The following is a 22,074-nucleotide window of genomic DNA, read 5'->3' as shown; positions in this document are numbered from 1 at the left end:
TACCTAAGTTATAAGAATTGTAATTTTAATAAATCAACAGTTCATTCTTGTTTACTCATACAAGCTGTCAAAAGCTTACCGGGTTTGGTGTTGTTGCAATCCCGATATACTATTCAAATTGTGTAGCGGGTAATCCTGCAGGTCAAGAGAATCAGGGCGGTGATCGTGCGGGTTAGAGTATTTGTTTTGGCTTTACAGCTTTTGTAATTGTGAGGTTTGTTATGCTCAATTAGAGCTTACAATTTTACTTGTAAGAGTGAGTTGTAATAATTAACTCGAGATTTCGAGATTTGAAATTTGAGTGTCGTGAGGTGTGGTTATTATGAAAAAAATTCAGAACGTTTATTTGATTTAGTTGTTTAATTCATGTTTCGGATTTGAATTTATTATTCAAAATTCGGGGCATGACAATAAGAATCAGCGTTTGGCCAAGAGATAGCAAATTTGCGAAAGAACAACAAGATTGACCAAGGATGAGTCGCAAGATTTCCACTACTTAAACAAGGATTGCACTTCCAACTATTTAAATATGAGGTAGCCAGCCAATCATCTAGGTTCAAAAACTGATCTAACACCGCATTTCCACTATATACAACACTCTAGTATAGTGCTTTGCAATTTACACACAAATTGATTCCTTAAAATCTTCATACCAAAACAATCATCATCATCTGTGTAGAGAATTCAGAATAAAACAAAAATGGCAAAGTTTATGAAAACAATATTAATAACTTCAACCACAACTAAGAAATTAAATCGTACCTTGCAGCTTGTTCATTACCAGATGAATGAAGAAGGTCTTGGTTTCTCTATCGCGTTAGAAACAGAAGAAGAAGAGGTTTGGGTCTTTTATGGAATAGCTGTGTTGATATTTTGAGAAAATCTACGGGGTTCTACGAAAAGGACCGGGTTTTTTTTTTTTTTTTTAATTCACATTTTTGCACTACTTCTTTTTCCATTATTTTGTATTTGCTTTTTATCCACATAAATTGCAACATTTCATTTTTTTGCTGTTAGCCTAAATCAGTTGTTTCATCCCCCCTTCCAATGTAATAATAAAATATATATATAAAAAAATGAAGATGCCGGAGACCAATCCGAGCACTATGCAATATTTCTTTGATTTTGGTTCCTTAAATAGCATATATTTATTGTATTTGACTCGGAAAAATTACGCCAATATTAACCATCGTAAATTGCCTCAGCATTGCACTCGACATTTTGTTCCTTTGGCACTAATAGTACCTAAAACCGCAAAACGAACATAACCCAAGTTAATGTCTCCAACCGGCTGCCCACAATCTTCTCATTTAGCACCATTTGAAATGAAGCTTTTTTTTCCGGCCAGAGAATCATCGTTAATAGTTTCCACCTTCCCTTAGTATTCACACGCTTCACCGAAAAATCAGACACGAAACACACCTATCACATACTTGGACTGTACTGTTTATGTAGCAAGGAAACAGAAACCAAGTTTCTTCTACCAATACTAACTAGGAAGAGAGAGGGGCACTGGAATGACCATGTGACATACTTGTATAGCCAGCTTGTCATTCAATGGAACTTGGTATTCTTTGTCCTAAGAAGCCTCCACCAGGCTGAGATGAGTCCTTGTTGTAGACCGCAATTGAGCACTATGAGCACAAGCCAGATCTCTTGTTGCCCGTCATGCAGCACCTAGAGGAGCGGTGTCTGAGGGAGCATATACGAGACATTGCAGTTTGGTAAGCCCTTAATTGTGGTGGTATTGAGGATTTCATGGACAACAAGAGTTGGCAAAAGAAATAGCAGACAGCAAGCATGTATCTTCCAAGAATTTGAATAAAAAGTGCAAAACCTAAACACCCATTTCAAAGAAAAAAAAATAGCAGCTCGGTTTTGGTCATCATGCTAATATTTTTAGAACAATACAAATGAAACCAACCAGTAATAGCTTTGGCATTATAAAACATGTTCCTCAGCAAGTTTTCAAATTAGCATACGAGGATGGTTCATAGGCAAGGTAATTATTAAAAACAAACCAAGCTTAAACTGAACAAGTCTTTCCTTGTCATGAGATCCACAGGCAGAAGAATAATGAGATCTCAGAACAGTATCAAGTGACATGACCCATCTTCAACAGCATATGCAAGCAATAATGTGGCACATATTTGAAAGACAATCCTTTCTAGTGGAAAATGCCCAAGACTCTTGATTGAAATATTTACAGCCACATACTGAGGTTAATGATCTCACAACTAAACCTAACACTAATTGGCATGTACCCTCACCCCAATCCTACATGTCACAATTTCTCTCAAAAAAAAGAATAAACACAATCATAAACCCAACAAATGAAAGAAACTTTTAACTCTTTAAACATCATTTCATTTCAAATATATGTTGACTGATAAAATTAAAATAAAATAAAAAGAATGTTGGTTCATCTACCCTCATTGGTTAACTGTAAAGACCCTTCACGCATCAACTTCAAGCTTATGCTGTTGAATCTTTCCCGTGAATATTGTCTGGATGCTTTTCTCCAATCTGTACCAGACTTCATCATAGCGACAAACTCCTCATAACTTATGCGCCCATCCTGCAAGATGATATGGAAAAAGGTTGCAGTTCAAGGAATCAATGATGAATGCACGTTAGAAAAAGTAAATAGAAAGTTATCTTGCCAACTGAAAACATTTTATAAGCCAATAAAATTCGCATCACGTGATTTATAATGTCATTCCTATTCAGTTTTGAATTTTGATGTTTGTGCTGGTCATGAAATCACGCGCGCGCACACACATATGTAACTGAACAACTCTTCGGCCTTTTTCAAATGGGTGATTCAATCATCATAACAGAATAACAGAAAAGCAAAATACAGTCAACCCTTTCCCTTCAACCAGCTCATGCTTCCAGAGATGGAACAGAAATGAGTGACCAAACCAGTCTTTCTTAGAAAAGAAGCCTTTCCCAAATTAACAGCAATTCAAAACTATAGTCTATAGCGTATCAATAAGCAACAAGATTTATCGTTTGCAAAAAAAAAAAATACACACAAAAAAAAAAAAAAAAAACAAAACAAAACAAAAAAGAATCCAAATAAAATAAAACAAAAACAGTCAACAAGAAAGGAAGTCAACCAAGACGATTTAGCTACATAAAAATAACAAATACTTGACAAGGTATTAAAAATGGGAAGGCATGAAGAATATTCAAAAACCCAAAAGACCATCAAATTATGAAATATGATATCATGATTCACAACTAGCAACAAGGTAGGGCCTACTAATCCTTTGCCGGAATAGAACCGTTTGTGGATTCAATTTAAGGCAAAAGCCTTTTTCTGTTGCCTGTCTCTTAAATGAGCTATGTGTAATGAAAGCTGTAATTGTACCTTATCTGTATCCACATCATGCATAATTGCATGGATAACTTCCTCGCCGCCTGCATCAACATCATCATTTAAAGCATTTCGCAACTCTTCAATTTCTATGTAACCACTTTGGTTTTGATCGAAGAATGCAAAAGCTTTATGTAGGTGCTCATCATTGGCCATCTTTTTAAGGTGAACCGAAACCGCAACAAACTCTCCATAATTCAGAGCTCCATCACCATCAACATCAGCCTGTGTGAGTGAGATCAATTAGTAATTTTTAGAAACCATAAAAGAAACTCACATGAGCTGTATCAGCACAATGAAAAACTTCAGAAAGTTCAAGAAATCCCCAGTAGCATTCATATTTGAGCTGTATCATGACAATTAATACTTCAGCTGGATTTCAGTTTGCCATGGAAAACTCTATATGTCGCAGAGTTAAGCCTTTTCTTTATAAATTTCTTTTATCATCCAACCCAAGCTTAAAAAGAATGAAGGACAAGTTGCCCAGGCACAAATTCTTGCAGAGTTGAGCAATTATCATCCAATCCAAGGTTAAATAAAAAGTATGAAGGACAAGTTAGCGAAGCACAAATTGATGCTTACAGCTTCCATTAGTATTTGTAAATCTGGGTCAGGAATCTGCTGGCCGAGTTTTTGTATTCCATTTCGAAGCTGATCCAGGGATACCTTGCCTTTTTTATCAGTATCCATCAGTTGAAATGCCTCCTTTATGCCAGCTACTTCCTCAACTGACAAATGCTCGGCTATGACCTGCGTATAAGATACTCAAAAGTTCAAACATCAAGTGACAGAAATTTCGAAGCATATAAGAAGAAAGGCCAACTTCCACACAAAATACAAGTGACCCAGCATAAATCCCTTCCATAATTATGGGGGACATCAATAATATTGAAAAGGATAATAAAAATACTTACCCCCAGAGCTCTTTTTTTTAGTTTGTTCATTACAGAAAATTGTTTCAGCCTTGCTCTCACAGTCTCACCAAGTGGAACATTTGGGGCCTTCTTGGCATTTTGTATCCAAGGATGATCTGCATGAAAAGAATTGAGTGGAAGTTGTCATCTAAAGTTATAAACCTTTGCAACAATATATCTTTGCCATTATATAGCAGATGAGATTACTCTAATTACCAAGTACTTCTTGAGCTGTCAGCCGCTTCTTGGGATCAGGATCAAGCATTTTTTTTACCAGGTCCTTCGCATTATCAGAGACTCTAGGCCAAGGGTCCCTCTTGAAATCAATGATAGAGCGGATAATTGCTTGTGCTACTCCTTGTTCAGTTTCTACATGGAAAAAATTTCAAATTATAAGTAAATCTAGTACAAACAATGAATTACAGCAGCAAGCGAACTTGTATCCATGATCATTTTATATCAAAGATATCCTGAGAAGCAGAAACATTCACACTGGAGAATACTATTTACTACTTCATCCTCTTTTTCAAATAAGAAAATTAAAGCAAACGCTTTATACATCCTTTTCCACTCTAACCCCCATATAAGTTGTAAAGACTCAATAAGAATACTGGAAACAGAGATACAAACCTGCCCAGAAAGGTGGAACACCACAGAGTAAAATATACAGGATTACTCCGGCACTCCAGATGTCAACCTCGGGACCATAATTGCGCTTCAGAACCTCTGGAGCCATGTAGTACGGACTTCCGACTATCTCATTAAATTGCTCACCTGCATATTGCAACCTTTAGTTACATTGTATTCAACATAAGCAGATAAAGAAATGTGCCAATTAATTCTAAAACATGAACTTCTGAGATCTGTGGAAATATCATTAAACATGCAAGAAGGAAGCAGTGCAATACCAGGTTTAAAGAATACGGACAACCCAAAATCAATTGCTTTTAAGGCAGCTGATTCTTTCTTATTTGCAAATAGAAAGTTTTCTGGTTTGAGATCGCGATGCATTACTCCATGCTTGTGACAGCTCTGCACGGTAAAATGTACGTCAATAAACCAGAATGTGTCACAATCACAGGACCCCACAAATACCGGAACATGCACAACAGCAATTGAATAAGATCAGTAGCCATGACAACAAAAAAAGAACTAGCAGATAATTGATTTTTTTTTTTTTTTGAAAGGAACAGATAATTAATTTAACATAAAGGAGACTAGAACTAGTTCTGATGGTCAGCAGTAAAGTTATCAAGTCCAAATACAGCAAGATCAACTTATCCTACAATTAAAACGACAAAGGAAAACAAAATAAAGATCAACAGAAAACTCATAGAGAATTGAGTCCAACACTCTCAACTCATTAAATGTACTTCTTTACATTATATAAAGTGCATGCACTAAATAACAACGGGAAGAAGAATCATATGCTTAAAATGGTCCAATTCAAACCAATGGCAACGCATATACAATAACCAATTCTGCATCGTTAATGTACCTTACCTCACATTTCCCCTTAACTATATCGACAGCAAACAATGATCCACAGAACAAGAACATAACAAACCAACCAGAATCATATAAGACAAACCATATCATATCGCAGATGTATATTCAAATCAAATGCAAGACCACATTCCAAATTAACACCACATAAGAATAATAGAATCCAACCTGAACAATTTCAACAATTGTCCGCATTACAGCAGCAGCTGCACGCTCCGTATAGTGACCCCTAGCAACAATGCGGTCAAACAGCTCGCCTCCCTCACACAACTCCATCACAATGTGAACCGCCTCGTCGTCTTCGTAAGTGTCCTTCAATGACACAATGTTGGGGTGCTGAGGCAAATGCCTCATGATGTCCACCTCACGTCTCACATCCTCAATATCCACAGCAGTCCTCAGCTTCTTCTTCGAAATCGATTTGCAGGCGAATTTCTCACCTGATGACAAATCTGTGCACAAGTAAGTGATTCCAAATTCTCCACGGCCGAGCTCCCTACCCAGATCATATTGGGCCGAAATGTCTTTCCCTGTCGGGTCTTTCAAAACACACAGCTTGTCCCCACCCTCATTGCCATTGGCAGCACCAAAATCAGTAGCAAAGGGATTTGGCTTCTTCTTTGTCTTCTTCTTATTCTGGGCAGAGTTACCGAGGGTTACACAGCAATTCCCCATCAATCAGAACCCTCAAACTTTCAGATTTCAGGACCACCCAATTCAGAAAAAACGTTAATAAATCGCAAACCTGAACACAAATTAGAAATGAATCAACATAATGGCATTAACAAATCCAAAATTTTAGCCCCCAGCTATAAATTTTTTGTCCAGCAAGAACCCAAATTTAGAAACTGTGATTTGTGTTCTTGATATGGAAAGCAATAAATTATATATTTTTAGAAACCCAATAAGAAATGTACACATACAATAACAATGGAAGACTAAAGATCAAAACTTTTCTCAATGCTAATGGCTAAAGATCAAAATGTTGGGGAAGAACAAAACCCACCTGTGATATTTTTTTTTCTTCTTTTCTTTTAGAATTCAAATTTGAAGGAGACCCAGAAGAAAAAAATAGGCCTGCAGTAATTACTATTGCAAGAAATGAAGGATTTTAGGAAGGAGGATATGAAGGTGATGTGAAGAAAACGCCATGGATTTGCAGAGAGAGATAGAGAGTCAAACCTCTTCTATTTCTCTCTCCAAAAAAAAAAAAAAAATCCTCCCTTTCCTTTCCTCCTCTCTCTCTCTCTCTCTCTCTCTTTAAATCCCTAAAATTTTTTCTTTCTTTTTTGTTTGGGAGTCAACCACCAAAACAAACCTCTCTCTCTTCTCCTTTCTCTTTTCTCTCTTTTTTCCTTTTCTCTATTTCTCTCTCTTCCCAAAATACACAGCTAACATTACAAGTCACAGGTTCCTCTTTTGTTTCTGGCTTTTTGGTGTTTTTCTCTGTTGCTACCGTTGGGTCGGTTACCCGCAAATTCATATAGCAATAATCTTAAGAAAATGAATCATTGGGGGATAAATCCATTTTAGCTTATTTTTAGTTTTAACAGTTGGGTTTTACCAAACAGTTTAGTTTAGCTTAGTTTGGTTTGGAAAACAAAGAAAACCACCATCCAAATTATTTAGTAAAACCTAGTTGTATTATGTGTACATCACTACATATGGATCCTGTCCTTATCCATTCTCTCTCTCTTTCTTTCGTTATTTCTTTCTTCTTCTTTTTTGGCAAAGACCTTATCCATTCTTTTTAAAACAAGTTTTTGACTACAAAATGCCATGCTTTCAATAGCTCACTACCAGAAAATGAAATTTGTATATCCTGGGACTCACAAGTTCACAACATTTTACTAGAACAGAATTTTAAGATCAGCTCAAATGGTGAGGAACATGGGCGGATTCAGGGCGTCAAGTCTAGGCAGCTGCCTGACCTTGAAACTTAAGATAAGCTATGGAAGTCTCTTTGGTCGTAGGGTTCTGCATAATTCTTTTCTGAATGAGAGGGCAAGAGGGTTGGGGATGATACCCTGCATGTCCTTTCTTTTTGAATTAAATACTGTTTACTCCCTATACTTATAGAGTTTCATCGTTTCAGTCCCTGACCTTCGAATTTCACCTAAAAAGTCCCTGAACTCTCAATTTCCTCCCAATTGGTCCATGCTGTCAAAATTTTCTGTTAAAGTTGAGGAAATGTCTATTATGCCAGCACTTTTTTTTTTTTATAAATTTTTTTTTCTCTCTCTCTTTTATTTCTTTTTTTCATTTCACCTCTTGAAGACCAGTGGATTGGAACCATCTTGATGAGGAGATGAACAGAAGGAGGCGAGAGAGCCGGAAGAAGAAGAGGTAAAAATAAAAAAAGAGTGGAAGAGATTTTTTTTTTTTTTTTTTAAGTAATTTAGGGTATAATAGACTTTTTAGGGGAAGGTAACGAAGTTTTTGACGGATACTTGACGGCAGGGACCAATTGGGAGGAAATTGAGAGTTCAGGGACTTTTTAGGTGAAATTCGAAGGTCGACTGAAACGATGAAACCCTATAAGTATAGGGAGTAAGCAGTATTTAACCCTTTCTTTTTCTTCTCTCCAATAACGACGCTACCAGGTAGTTTGAAATCTTTAATTAGTGTGGTGACCCGAGAGGGGGGTCCCACAGCGCCGCGACTCCGAGCCAATGAGGAATCGACATGTCACGAATGGCATCTCGATAGCTCATCAACCCGAAACCGCAAGGCCTTTTGAGTTTAGGTTGTTGGTTTACAAAACACTTTCTTGGACAAATCATTCTAGCAACCTAACAATACATTTTCAAAAGCGGAATTCGAAATGGGCTAAGAGTTTTGGGCTTGCGATCGGAGCCCAATTTGGAAAATAAAACAGATCTCTAAGTAACGACAAGTATGGGAGACGCGCCCCAGGGTTACGGGTCTCCCGGAATTTTTGTAAACGAGTAGGAAATAAATAAAAAGTAAATAAACAAGCTACTACAAAATCCGATTAAGGACCAAAACCTTCTTTTGATAAAACTAAAGAGAAATGCGTCAAGCCGTGCCATGTGCCTCCCCTATACGCTTCCCGACCACATGCTCGAAACCTGCACACTATAGTAGGGGTGAGCTTTCGTCCTCGCATGCCCAGTAGGGGCCGACCCAACCATGCTAGGTTTGAAAAATAATATACTTGAAAATATTACTACATAATATTGTGCACGTTTATCGAAAAATGCTTTAAGAAAAGTGGCAACCACAAACATTCGTTTTCTTTCATAAAACATGTGCAGTATGCTTCACACACTTGGAGCTCCGAGATACTTACCTGCCGGCTAAAATAAGATAAATCAGTGACCGACCTGGTTCGTCCTGAGTACGAGAACCAGCCAACTACTCTGTAGTCTTTGTGACTACAAGTAGCGAAAGTGTCCATTTCCTGGCTCTGAGTCTCCTATGACTGGTTCACTGTCTGTACTTACATTTCCTCGACAAACATAGGAGCACAGCCCCCTCCGGAGGTTCACGGTTATCGACACCATGGGATCCCTAGGAATCAACGCGTCTAGGTCCCATTCACTTTCAGGTCACAAACATACAAAGGGTACAGTATCTCAACATGCAAGTCTAGCCTCGGTTTTCGCAATCAACCATTATCAGCTCTGAAAACACATGTATCACGAGGCATCGACTGATGAACAACCAAAAACGTTCTTGCAGGCAACATACTATCATAGTATAGCATTCCACATATACTGAAAAGCCTCTAACAAGGAAGGGACAGCTCACCCTACCTGGAATTGGAGTGCTCGCCCAAACTTAGCTTCGTTTCCGACTTTCGATACTTCATCCAATTTCAAATGCACACGCACGAGTCCTTTATAATAAAATTAAACCAATAAGTAACTTGACATCATTATAACTCAACTAACCGAGCAACCAAAGCATTTATTTAATTTTCCTTAAAGTCCATCGGATTATCCTTTTGTAGATAAAGTCTTTACCCATTCCCAAACAATCCAAATGGCATAGCATTTGAATCATTTCGGATATGGTGATCAAACTTAGCACTTGTGTCTATTAAACATAGCTCGGCTCAACTTATTTGACCTTTCCTTATTTAGTATTCGTTCGACAAGAAAAACAAAGAATAATTTACCATTCCCGAATGAGTTTGCTTACTATGTTCATTCCGGGACCATAACACTTTAATTGTAATTATTTCCTTTACTTTAATTGAATAACTTAAATCATAAAGGATCCACCATTTTCTTGACCAACTGCTTCTCAATACTAACATCAATCACAACATCTAGTTTACTTAGTAAAATTGATCCGATCTCAATTACCAAACTGTTTAAGCATTTAACTCAAAATAAAAAGTCACCTCAATTCAACCTCCATTTAATCCATTTTCCAATCATCTTACAACATGCTTAATTCACCATGAATTCACAGTTTTGTTCAATTCAACCACAACAATTCCAAGATCACCAAACCAGGCCCTTACCAATCTTCTCTCCCAAACTAGAAGCTAATTTGTCGTGGCTGCAATCCACCACCTTTAACCTTTCGGATCCCTAGCAGATAAAACACAATCAATAAGCAACCCACCACCAATTCTGTATCCAAAACAGAAATTGCAGAATGTCCTTACCATGTATCTTACAAATCTCTTCGACGCAGTGGTGGCCTCAGACTAATGTCCTTCATCCAAAACTTCGCTCCTCATCCCCACCACAGAACCTTTTTTTTTTAATTAATCAATCACAATAACCAACAGGCTTGAATTCATAATCTAAAAGGATTGGATTCTTACCCTATCTCGATTCTTGCCAAGGTCATGAACTCAATGACCTACTGCACCTCATCAGTTCTTCCTCATCTCTTTAAGAACATAATTGAAAACAAGACCAGAAGCTTTCCATCCGATCTGAAGTCCATGTTTCGACCAAGTCCAGAAAACCCAAGATTAGAAACCTACTTATATCGGAATTGAAGTTCAACTACCTAAGGAATGAGGCTTGAGAACGTCTTACCAAATGAAGGGATTACGCCGGTGAAGATCACGGCGGTGCTGGAGTATCTCACGCGCCAACGGCGGCGCGTGAAGCGCGTGTGGCGTCTCTGGTCGGAACTAGAGATCGAAACTATGGGGTTTTGGTGATTGACATGGCTCTGATTCCGATTAGGGATGTCGTTGAGCTCAATTCGAGCTGGAAACCGGAGATCGAACGCATGCAGAGTTGAGGCCTCCGGCGATGCTCGAACGATGTCATCAGGCGTCGGCGGCGAAGAGGACTCTCTGGGTTTTGCTCCGCCTTGCTTGCTGAGTAGAACGACCGTGGCGGAAGGGCGAGGGAATCACCAGAAGCCGGCGAGGGTCGAGGAACAGTGGCGTCATAGCTTTCCGGGCATGCATGTGGTGGCTAGGAGCTTTCGATCGATGGTAGAATGGCTGGGCTCTGATCGGATTTGGGTGCTGGTTCGAAGGGTGGAGGCAGTGACGAGAGGTGGTGGCTGGAGATGGGACTTTCCCGGCGGTGCAGAGAGCGAAGATGAGAGAGATGGGTCAGGGAGAGAGAGAAGAAAGGTACGGCCGAGAGGGGAAGAGAGAGTTTTGAGATTTTGGGGTTTCTCTAACCCATTTATTCATAGCCCATGCGAAAAGTCCATCTTGCCCTTGCGACAAATTACGAAACTTTTCTACCTAATTGTTTTCGGTTTTGGGCTCGTAGCTTTTCTTTTACTCGTTTTTCGTTGGAATCTTCTCAAGTTATTTCTCGACTTCTTCCTAGGCCCAAAACTCGGTTTCGTAAAAACTCAAAATCCAAAACTTTGTCACAACTCAATTTTTCGTTTTTGAAACTTCAACAAACGGTCGCGTCTCTAAACTTTTGTAACCTTCTAGGCCCAAATGAAAGAATCTCGGCCCAAACTTAAATCATAAGGCCCAATAGGTGGTCTCGACACCAAAACAATCTCCAAAATCGATTTCTTCACTTAAATTACCTTGCGAAAATCTTATTGGCGAAAAATTACATTCTAAAAATTAAACAAAATTTTCGGGGGCTCACAATTAGGGCCAAGAGTCATAACTAGATTTAAATTCAAATAAATATAAATAACACTAGAAACTGTTCACACCCTATAGATGTGGAGAAGTGGGTAGTCACCCGTTTAGAAGTGGGTAGTTAGTTTCTGAAAATAATAAATTTTCTTATTAAATTATTTATTGAAGTTTTTATTTTTTTGTCATATATATAAAGTTATGTAATATTTCTAGGGGTATAAAAGTAAAAAACTTCAGTTATGGTGAGCAAACTCTCTTCTCTTAAATATAGTATAGACAATACTTGTCAAAGATATAGCATAGTACTCGTGGCATCAACATCACTATTCTATTGTAGGTTTAGAGAATTGTGTATTTCTTTAAATAATTTTTGTTTAAACTTTTTTCTTTTTAAGATAACATAATATTTATACTTTTATAAACTACAAACTATACTTCTCTTTTCACCTCTTGATCATTTTTCTTTTTGTTTTTTTGTTTTTCATAATTTTGCTTCAGTAAGTGATATCTATTTGTGCTCCAATTTTCATGTATGTAATTGCTACATATTTAAGAGTTTATAACTCCAATTAAAGTATAAGAAAATTTTCTTTGAAAACCAATTGAAAAGAAGTCCATTAATAATCTTGCCTTATCTGAGAAAGATTTCTGGATCCGCCACCACTGGTGAGGAATAGTTGCAAACTCAACTAACTTTTATGCAAAATAAATAAATAAATAAAGGGCTTCTTCTCTATGCGAGTAGTGATTTTTTTTTTTGCAGTGAAATGAACATTATAATCAATCAAACGTGTTCAAACAAGAGAATATAAGCTCTCAAAACAAGACCACAACCTTGCCAAAATGCTCATATGAAGTGTTACTCCCTAGCTAGTATACATATTAGAATTGGATGATACACTTATTCCAAAAATAACAACAACAAAAAATAAAAAAGAGGAAGCCTAACCAATGCAAATGTAATGACCTAGATTTTCGTATTAATTTCTTGTATTTTATGTAAAATTAATAAAAGTTCCAATTGGTACAAATTATGGTTTCGATGCCTTGTTCTTATGATTAATCGAGAAATAGAAATTATTTCGGATAATTATTCGCTTGGAATGCTTTGATTCAAGGGTTGACTTTTTATACGTTAGGATTCTGTGAAAACTTCTTTCATGGAAATCGTAGAGCGAGTCGATACGAGTTTGTAGACATGCGGAACACAAAAATCGGAGTTCGTATGAAGAAGTTATGGTCAATTAAAAAAGTTTCTATTTTTGGATAAATAGAAAAATTTCAGAATTTTGAGAAAAAAAAAACCTAGTTTCCAAAAAAGGAAACCGAGTTTCTTTCTCTCTCTCTCTCTCTCTCTCTCTCTCTCTCCCCGCGCCTAAAATCGCTTCATTCCTTCTTCCGGCCATATCTCGGCCGTCTAGCCACCGTTGGCCGCGCCACCCGTCCCATGATTCGTCTCTCTTCCCTCTTCAAGTCTGTGGCAACTTTGTTGCACGATTTTGGCTGTAGAAGGCGCAGTAAGGCAAAGAAGTTGGGTGGCGGCACTACTTCAGGGTCACCGTCAGAACTCCCGATTCCGGCCACCTCAGGAGTCAATTCTTGAGGGCTTTTGAAGCCCAGGAGATGCACATCTTCCCTTCCAAGCGACTTGAAGCGATTTGAAGTGTGGAGGTCGAATTGAGGATTTGAAATTCTAGAGTTTCACCGAGTTCTTGAATTTTTGAGGTAAATTCCCGCCAAAATTTTGTGCTAGTTGCGAAAGTTGTTGTACATGTTGAGATTAACATTTTGGCATAGGTTTTATGACCCAATTTGGGGGTTGCCAGCAGCGCGTGGAGCCCACGGTCAGCCACTGCAGGCGGCGCATCCGGCAAGTTTTTTGAGGTTCTGTTTTTATGATTGTCATCTACTCATCGATATGAGCATGTTGATATATTATGGGGTCACGTTGTGTTCATTTGAAGCATGCTAGATTTAACGTAGTTTCGGTTTTCTCGGTTTACGATCCGTGAGGATCCGACAGTTGGATCGTCTTATAATTTTGAGAAATTGATCCTAGAAGTGTTCCGAAGACCTTAAGAGGTCTCGTAGGAAGTTTTTTCTCTATTGACAAAATCTTCGATTTTGGGTTCAAATGCTCGGTTCAAACCGTAACCAGTTTCGTTTTAATCGTGTACTAAGTTGAGACCTTATTTTACTTAGGTGATTGACGGAGAGTGTTATGTACTTTATCGGCTGTAAGAGAAGACGCAGCAGGATTTAGTGGTGAGTAAATCTCACATTGTTCATTTATAAACAGAGTTATTTTATTGTTCGGTTTAATCGCTAAATTGTGAATTTGTTTTCTGAAAATAAATGTTTGTTTTAAAATTATATGAGCTTGATTGGTTACGGTTCATAGGTACGTAAAATGAGATTTTAATTATAAAAATAATTTTCTCAAGTTTTGCGATTGTAGACTATAGTTGGTATTAATGACATTCCTAAGTGGATGACTACGCGTGTGTGTGTGTCTGTTTGCGTGAAATATATCTTGATAGTGTGACATTGTAATAAGCATAATAATTGTGATTTGGGTTTTTTGCACCAACAGTGTCTGGAGACTTGGGTCGAACTTACAAAGTTATCAATATGATACCCAAACTCAATTTTTCATATCTCCGTCATACCCACAGTCATTTTCTGTCACAGAGCTGTCAAATTTGACCACGTGCGTTGCACGTGACTCATTGACGGAGGGCAAAAAAGACTTTTTCAACTAATATCAGCCCTAAACTCGATCAAATCCCCAAATTCTTCCAAAATAACAACACTCGGACAAAAAAATGACCAAACTCATTCCCAAACTTGGATTCAGAAAATGCCTAAAAAATAATGGGGTGCCTTCGATTCAAGACCAAAGGTGAGAATGAGATGATATGCTTGGCATATCGACCGGAGATGAGAATATGCTTCACAATCTCATCATCAACACCAAAACAGGTGGATATGAACACCAAATGGCCAACCCAGATTTCTAGGCCAAACTATTTCTATTTCCGTTTTCATCTGCAAATTGCAAACAGATGGGATGATGGCATTTTCTAGCAAGACAATCAACCAGAAGATAACTTTTTTCAATCAATGCAAAACCGAGAGAAAAATCGAATCCAATTATCTGACGGACGGACACTGTCGGAGACTCCATCTCGTCTGAGTTCTCCGAGCACAGCTCGCTCGACGGCGTCGTTTCTTTGAATTTATTGCTGGCCAGAGCGGTGTAGACGATTCCACAACTTGACCTCCAGATCCAGAAGCAGCGAGCTAACGAAAATGACTTCGTTGAGATCTAGAGCAGCAAGAGGAAAGCGGGTTTAGGTGCTCGTCCTAGCAGGAACAACTGAAATTAACACCATGTATATCAATGTAACAAGAAATGAAGCTTGTTGACATTCGCCTGGCTAACCCACCAAACACAAGTGTTCTGAGTTCAAAGCATGAATATTGAAAAGCACCCATATCCCGAAACCAGCAAGACTGGTCAAACCAAGCCAAACCCAGATGAGAAAGAATCAAAATACAAGAACCCAATTTCTGAAAACATCAAAAACCAAAGAAAATCACAGCAAAAGACTCCAATTCCATGTCATGGATGCTGTAATCGTCTCCCTCTTCACTTTCACACCTGATTCGCCATCTCCAACTCCTCAAAACTCACCACTCTTGAAATTATCAATCCAATCCATACATGGTTTTCAAGATCAAACAGTCCACCACTCCATTTGAAATTTTCTTAGGAAACTCAATTGTTTGTTGTTGGAAATAAAATGGGTATTGAATTTAACAAAGTGGGTATGAAAAGGATGAAGTAGATATATGGTACAAGACGGAGACTTATAGCACATTGGAATTGCAGGTACATTCAATTGTTCTACTAGAGGTTTTGATCTCCAATTAAATCAGTTGGGTTCCCTTAGATCAGCTGGAGATCAAACTTGGGCTTCTTGGGTTTGAGGGCCAGATTTTCACCAGAACTAGGGTGAGTTCTTGATGATTTAGATTAGGAGGAAGAAGAAGCCGAAAAAGAAGAAGAAAGAAAAGGAAAAAAAAATGCTTTTGAGGGTAAATCAGTCTTTTTGTCCTCATTTAGTGACTCACGTGAGTCACACGTGCTCAAACTAACGGCTCCGTTACGGAAAATTGACGAAGGTACGATGTTGATGATAAAAAGTGAGTCTAGGCATCATATTGATAACTTTGTAAGTTCGGGTATCATATTGTCAGTCACCCAAGTCTCCAGACACTGTTGGTGCAAAAAACCCTTGTGATTTTGTTCATGTTATTGTTTTGAGCATCTACTCTTTTCAGGAATGCAATATATCATGTAATTGTTGATTTATATTGTGTTGAAAGAGTACTAGAGTTTTGGTGTAACATTTTGAGTCATGTGAGATTTTTTAAATGTTTTCGGTCTACGGATCTGGTGTCACAGTAGTGACAGAGGTAAATATATTGGATACCATGTCTTTGGCCAGGTGACGAGTTATGATTCAGTTAGAGCTCTAGTATGTCTGTCATTGTATGTCATGGGGGTAACACGTAGGTTACTTGCGACTCATGAGTACACGTTTTTAAAAAATAGTCTCGGGTGGTTTCTTTTTTTTATTGTCCATTGAGGGACTTGGGTTCTTACTAATTTATGTAGTTGATTTTGGGTTGCTTAATTTATTCTTGAGTTGAGAAATTGTTAAACATGTGTTGTTTGAGTCATTTTATTTGAGTTTACTCATACGAACTTAAAAAGCTTACCGGGTTTGTTGTTTGCAACCTAGTGCACTATTCCATGGTGTAGGGGTTATTGCTGCAGGTCAGGACAACCAGGGTTGAGACCGAGGCGTGTAGTTGCAGCAGTGTACGTTAGGTTCAAACCTATTTTGTAAGGTTCTAAAAATCGAGCTAGGCGGCCGCCTAGGCGCTAGGCGCCTCCTCCCCGTTCCGATTTTAGCCTAGTTGAGTGAGCTATGCGTTGAGGAGAAAATCGGCCGCCTAGGCGGTGCTAGGCAGGATCTGGGCGGTTGGCGATTAGTCGTTTCAACCTTTTTTTATTTTTTTTCTCTAGACTTAAAGCCAATTTAGTAATTTACCCAAAGACCAAAGTCCCAAATCGAAGATAGGGTTCTGGAGGGTCGTCGTTTTGAACCAAAAGTCCAAAACTGGAGGCGCCTTCCTCCGGTCTCTTTCTCTCAGCCTCTCTCTGCAGTCCGGCCGCACTATTCTCAGCGTTTCAGGTGCTCAACCTCTCTCCGACTGTCCAAGTCGCCGGTGACGCCGTAACAACGAATTTCTGGTAAGTTGAATTTCTAGGTTTTAGAACATTTCAATGATTCAATCGAATTCAGAATTTTTGAATCTTATGAATCATGATTCTCACAATCTCATGAACCCATTCTGGGTTTTCACTTTCTAGTCATCACTCTTGGTTTGCTTATTCGACTCCTCCTCAAGTTGTCAAGCCACTCAAGCAGCAAAGGAGAAGACACTCTTGGTTCGATTTCTGGGTTCTTCAAGCTCGGTGAGTCTTTTAATCTCTTGTTAAGGTGCTGGGTATTGTATGAAACTGTGAATGTTAGAATTGAAGTTGTTGGGTGTTTCTAAATTCTGATGACTCGTGTTTTGAGTTTTTAGTTTTTAGTTTTGACTCGTGTTATTGTCTTGTTGATGACTTGTGTTTGAGTGTTTCCCCCTGTTTCTCACTTTCACATGGTTTTTGTTTCCCTGCTTCAGACTAAGTGCTTCTTAAGTTTCACATTCATTGATTGTTCATTGTTGTCTTGTTGAGTTGTTGATGACATTAAGTTTGATTGTTTGAAGCTTCTGTCATTAATTTTGGACTGTTCTGTTTTGGTCATTTTGCACTAAGTTTCTGATTCTTTGATTGTTGACATTAAGTTTGGACTGTTCTGTTTTGCTTAATTGAATATCTGGTCGTTTTGGATGGGAGTCATAGGACTTGATTAATTGAATTTGGCCTCTGTGACAAGTTGTATACATAATACTTGTGTAGTTGTATACTTGTATGCTCAGATTAATTATGATATGTGCCTCTGTTATGCACTTTTTGAGTTTTTGGTAATCACTTGAGTGACTTGACAGGTTTCATTGTTTTTGTAAACTGAATTGCATATTTGCATATATAGAAATGGTTGTTGAATGTTGAATACTCTTTTACTTATTTAGGGCAATGACGGGTACTACATTTTCCTCGGCATCTAATGCAATGTCGGAGATGGATAGATCATTGAAGCGTGGTTCAGGTGATATTGGATGGGAATATGAGGAGTTGGCGGATGCTTCAAACTTGGATAGGTTGAAGTGTAAGTTGTGTGGGAAATTAGTGAGTGGTGGGATATATCGAATGAAGCAACATATTGCCCACATCAAGGGAAATGTGGCTCCTTGTAAAAAGTCTTCAGATGAGGATAAAGCCAAATGCAAGAATGCTATTGAAGAGGCAAAGTCTAAGAAGAAACAAAAGAGTAGACATGAAGCCGAAGTGAAGCAAGAAGTCATTCTTGAAGGAGATGAAGACAATGAAGCGAGTCAAGGGACAAGAACAATGCCGCATACTCTTGGGCCTATAGACAGTTTTGCATCCCCCATCGATCCAAATTCTTCATTGGATGGAAGTAGGAAGATGAGACAACAAAATATCAATGATGCACTTTTTAAGCAAAGAACACATAGTGTGCATCAATACTTGGCTAGATGGGTGTATGAAGCCATGATTCCTTTTCATGCCATTGATAGTGATAACTTCAAGAGGTTTGTCGAAGCGGTTGATCAATTTAGCCCGGGTTACCGACCTCCAAGCCAATACCAATTAAGGGAGCCATTATTGAAGGAAGAGGTAGAGAGAACTAAAAGTTCATTGAAGAAGCAATAAGAAGAGTGGGCTTTGAATGGTTGCTCTATTATGACCAATGCTTGGAGCGACCAGAAAAGAAGAAGTATCATGAATTTGTGTGTCAATTGTGCGGAAGGCACAACTTTTCTTTCTTCTAAGGAAGCATCGGATGAGGCACACACCGGGACGTATATTTTTAAATATGTGGACAAGTGCATTGAAGATGTTGTGTAACACCCCGTACCCGGAAATACTAACCCTTAATTTATTTGCATTGCATTTAGATATTTTAGTTCATCGTATCGTTAAATTAGCCTTCTTAATAGGAAATTATTTTTTTGGATTTTCTAAAAATTATTTTCTTAGCGTGGAAAAATAAAGCACGACAATACGAGAGCGTAGGCGCAAACGGTTCGTTAAACGGAGTTGTAACGAGAAAGTTATGAGTATTTTCGTGTGAGGGGTATTTTGGTCATTTCGCCTCACCCTAGCTTAATTACCTTCTCCCCCCACCCCCCCAATCCATTTTCACGTGAAAAACAGATCAAGCAGAGAGAGAAAACGAGGTCTAGCCCTTGCCGCCCATATTTTCCGTCGCCAGCGCCGATTCCGGCCAAATCCGGCCACAATTCTTATACTAATCTCTTCCTTACCTCATGGGCTTCCTATCTACATAAGTTTCAAGACCTATCATCAAGTGTGCGCGACGAATCGAATGAGGGAAGATTGGGTGGTTTTCCGGCTATTTTCCGAATTCCGGCCAAACCATTGAGAATTTGGAGAAATCCCATGGTATAATGTTGTTCATTATTACCTCATGGGCTTTCTTTTGAGTATAATATTGCATATATATTTAAAGATTTTGGAAGTTGGGATTCCGACCACCATGAGCCACCGCAGCTTTGCCATCTCCGGCGGCCTTTCATGGCCATTTTTAGTTCTTTTGAGATTTGTTATGCTTCCTAGGATGTGTTAGTATTAGCCCAAGTAAAGTTGTTGCATTTTGGATGAGAAATTTAGATTTTGTGTTGAGAATAAATTGGAGAAATTGTAAATTAGAAGTGTTGGAGTTAAAGGGAAGCTAGTGGAAGAAAGTTAAGATGAATACTTGATTATAGAAAGACTTGGGTGACATTACGTCAAGGAGAGGATACGATTTGTTAGGATGCATTCACGTTTCTTTACTTAGTTTTTCGGGATTGAGCTTAATTTATTCATAAATTCTTATTGACTAGGTAATCCGGTTGAGCAAGCTTCCGAGGACATTCCCGAGATGGGACTCACCTAGTCACCCTTCATTGTGAGTTGGACTTTGTTTTAAAGAAATGCATGCAATTACTTTGATTCTTTGATATTTGATTTCCTTAATTATCTATTTAATATTCAAGAAGTTTATTGTGGTTTCTCGTAAATTAATTGTTGTGGTCATTATGCAATTTTATAATTTATGCTTTGAAGTAAATTGCTTATTTTTGGGAAAGAAAGAAACTTTTCAAATGGTCTATTAGATATGAAGTTTTAAATGTTGTTACGTGTACGAAAAGAAAGAACCTTCTATTTTGGCAAAGTAAATTGGATTTCAACTTACCTTACGAGTACCCAACCCCAGCAAGATACATCGATACTTCATCAGTTTTCCGGTTACGTGCACGTATACCCTCATGCTCTGCTTGTGTACCGGTGGACGCACAAGTGTATGACCAGCTCCCCCGCTCTGCCTGATGCACACAGGTGTACGACCAATTCTTCCCCCTCCTCCGCTCTGCTCATGTTAAGTTCGCTCAACATGGGTGCATGACCAGTTGTCCGCCACGCTCTGCCTATTTTGATTTAGATCATTGTAGGTGTATGACCAGTTTTTGGGTACAAGTTTGGTAATATTTTTTTTAGTTTTGGAAGTTATGCAAGATGCCTTGGACTAAGTTACCTTTGCAAGCAAGTATCGAGTTTACCTCCCAGTTATTACCTTCAGTTTTCTTGAGACCTTACTAAAGCAAAGTGCTTATTTTGTTACAAGTTTATCTTATAAATTGGTATTTGAAAGTATTCGTGACATATAACTTTTGAACTTGTCTTTTTACTATAAGTGGTTAATTGCATGCCAAAGGTTTACGAAAGAAAAATGATTTTTTTAAGGAAAATAAGATTTTTGGAAAGTAGTTTGAAATATTCAATTATTTTTGTCCTCTCATTGAGCTTGTCTCATGTTTTCTATGATTTTCTCGAGGCTCTTTGGTTTTTCTGTTTTGCCCAGGTTAGCGTTGCAAAGGTCGAATCAATATCCACGTCAAATGCATGCATCCACTTGATCTTCTGACATCAGTAGTATAGTTTACTTAGTAGTAGTTCTTATGTTAATTAGAGGAGCTTTGAGATGCCATAAGTAAATTGAGGTCTATTGAAATTGCATGTAAATATTCGACGAGACACTTTGTTTTATCTATTCATTGATGGTTAGTGAAAGTTGATTTTGTGAGAGACTAGAGGACATATTTGGGAGTTATTGGAGATTTATGATATTAGAAGTGTATTGTTGATTAACAGGTTTTTGGATAGTCCATTTTTAGGGGAGGTTATGTCGAATTTTCGAAAAAAATCTTTCTCTAACTTGATCTATACAGATCCACCTCAGATTCCACCGTGGAATCCGAGAGCGGGTCTGTCATGTTGGGCCACAAAATGTGGTTCAAGTGGTGACGGACAATGCTTCAAATAATATGGCGCGGCGGGAGATTTGATGAAGTTGAAGAGGCCAAACATATTTTGGACTTCATGTGCAACTCACACCTTGAATCTTATGCTTCAAGGAATTGGCAACCAACCTAGATTCAAAGGAGTGATTGAGAAGGAAAAGAGCTTCACCATCTATATTTATGCACATCACAAGACTTTGGCATTGATGAGGAAGTTTACAAAGAAAAGAGATATAGTGAGGCCGGGAGTCACTAGATTTGCAACCACTTTCCTCACTTTGCAAAGCTTAATGGAGAAGAAGAATGAGTAGCAAGTATGCAAAGAGTGTAAAGGGGAAGACGGCGGTGAATATCACTTTGAGTGCTTCTTTTTGAAATGGGGTAAGTCTTTGCTTGAAGGTGTTTATCCCTTTAGTCAAAGTGCTTCGCCTTGTTGATGGGGATAGAAAACCATCAATGGGCTTTGTGTATGGAGAACTACTTAGAGCCAAAGAGGAGATTAAAATGGCATTCAAAGATCAAGAAGCTCACTATCGTCAAATTCTTGACATTGTTGATGGAAAAACCCGTGATCGACTTGATAGTCCATTGCATTTAGCAGGCTACCTCTTGAACCCTTACTACACATATGCCAATCC

General features: G+C 38.3%; 1 protein-coding gene and 1 long non-coding RNA gene across 2 annotated transcripts; one reads left to right on the top strand and one right to left on the bottom strand.

Moving 5' to 3' along the window:
- Positions 1 to 1,069: 1,069 nt before the first annotated feature.
- Positions 1,070 to 7,208, bottom strand: LOC133731588 (calcium-dependent protein kinase 8-like). Its single transcript, XM_062158960.1, has 10 exons — positions 6,809 to 7,208; positions 5,971 to 6,547; positions 5,205 to 5,328; positions 4,927 to 5,070; positions 4,513 to 4,665; positions 4,297 to 4,412; positions 3,965 to 4,132; positions 3,377 to 3,607; positions 2,431 to 2,578; positions 1,070 to 1,692 (listed from the first exon to the last, which is right to left on the bottom strand). The coding sequence occupies exons 2-10, from the start codon at positions 6,475 to 6,477 to the stop codon at positions 1,667 to 1,669; spliced, it is 1,617 nt and encodes a 538-aa protein (XP_062014944.1). The 5' UTR covers positions 6,478 to 6,547; positions 6,809 to 7,208; the 3' UTR covers positions 1,070 to 1,666.
- A 12,104-nt stretch (positions 7,209 to 19,312) lies between these two features.
- LOC133728461 (uncharacterized) lies at positions 19,313 to 21,217 on the top strand. Its single transcript, XR_009855859.1, has 3 exons — positions 19,313 to 19,535; positions 19,979 to 20,043; positions 20,998 to 21,217. It is a non-coding gene; the product is annotated as an uncharacterized LOC133728461 (long non-coding RNA).
- Positions 21,218 to 22,074: the final 857 nt, after the last annotated feature.

The sequence above is a fragment of the Rosa rugosa genome, chromosome 2 (assembly GCF_958449725.1).
Source record: "Rosa rugosa chromosome 2, drRosRugo1.1, whole genome shotgun sequence".
NCBI classification, from domain to species: domain Eukaryota; kingdom Viridiplantae; phylum Streptophyta; class Magnoliopsida; order Rosales; family Rosaceae; genus Rosa; species Rosa rugosa.
This window is presented reverse-complemented; position numbering and strand designations above follow the sequence as displayed.

Excerpts from the sequence above, each read along its gene's own strand:
- LOC133731588 (XM_062158960.1), bottom strand. The coding sequence starts at position 6,477 with ATGGGGAATTGCTGTGTAACCCTCGGTAACTCTGCCCAGAATAAGAAG. Across the intron at positions 4,413-4,512 it reads GACAGCTCAAGAAGTACTTG|ATCATCCTTGGATACAAAAT; the intron begins GTAATTAGAGTA and ends CTTTTCATGCAG. Across the intron at positions 3,608-3,964 it reads TACAAATACTAATGGAAGCT|GCTGATGTTGATGGTGATGG; the intron begins GTAAGCATCAAT and ends TCACTCACACAG.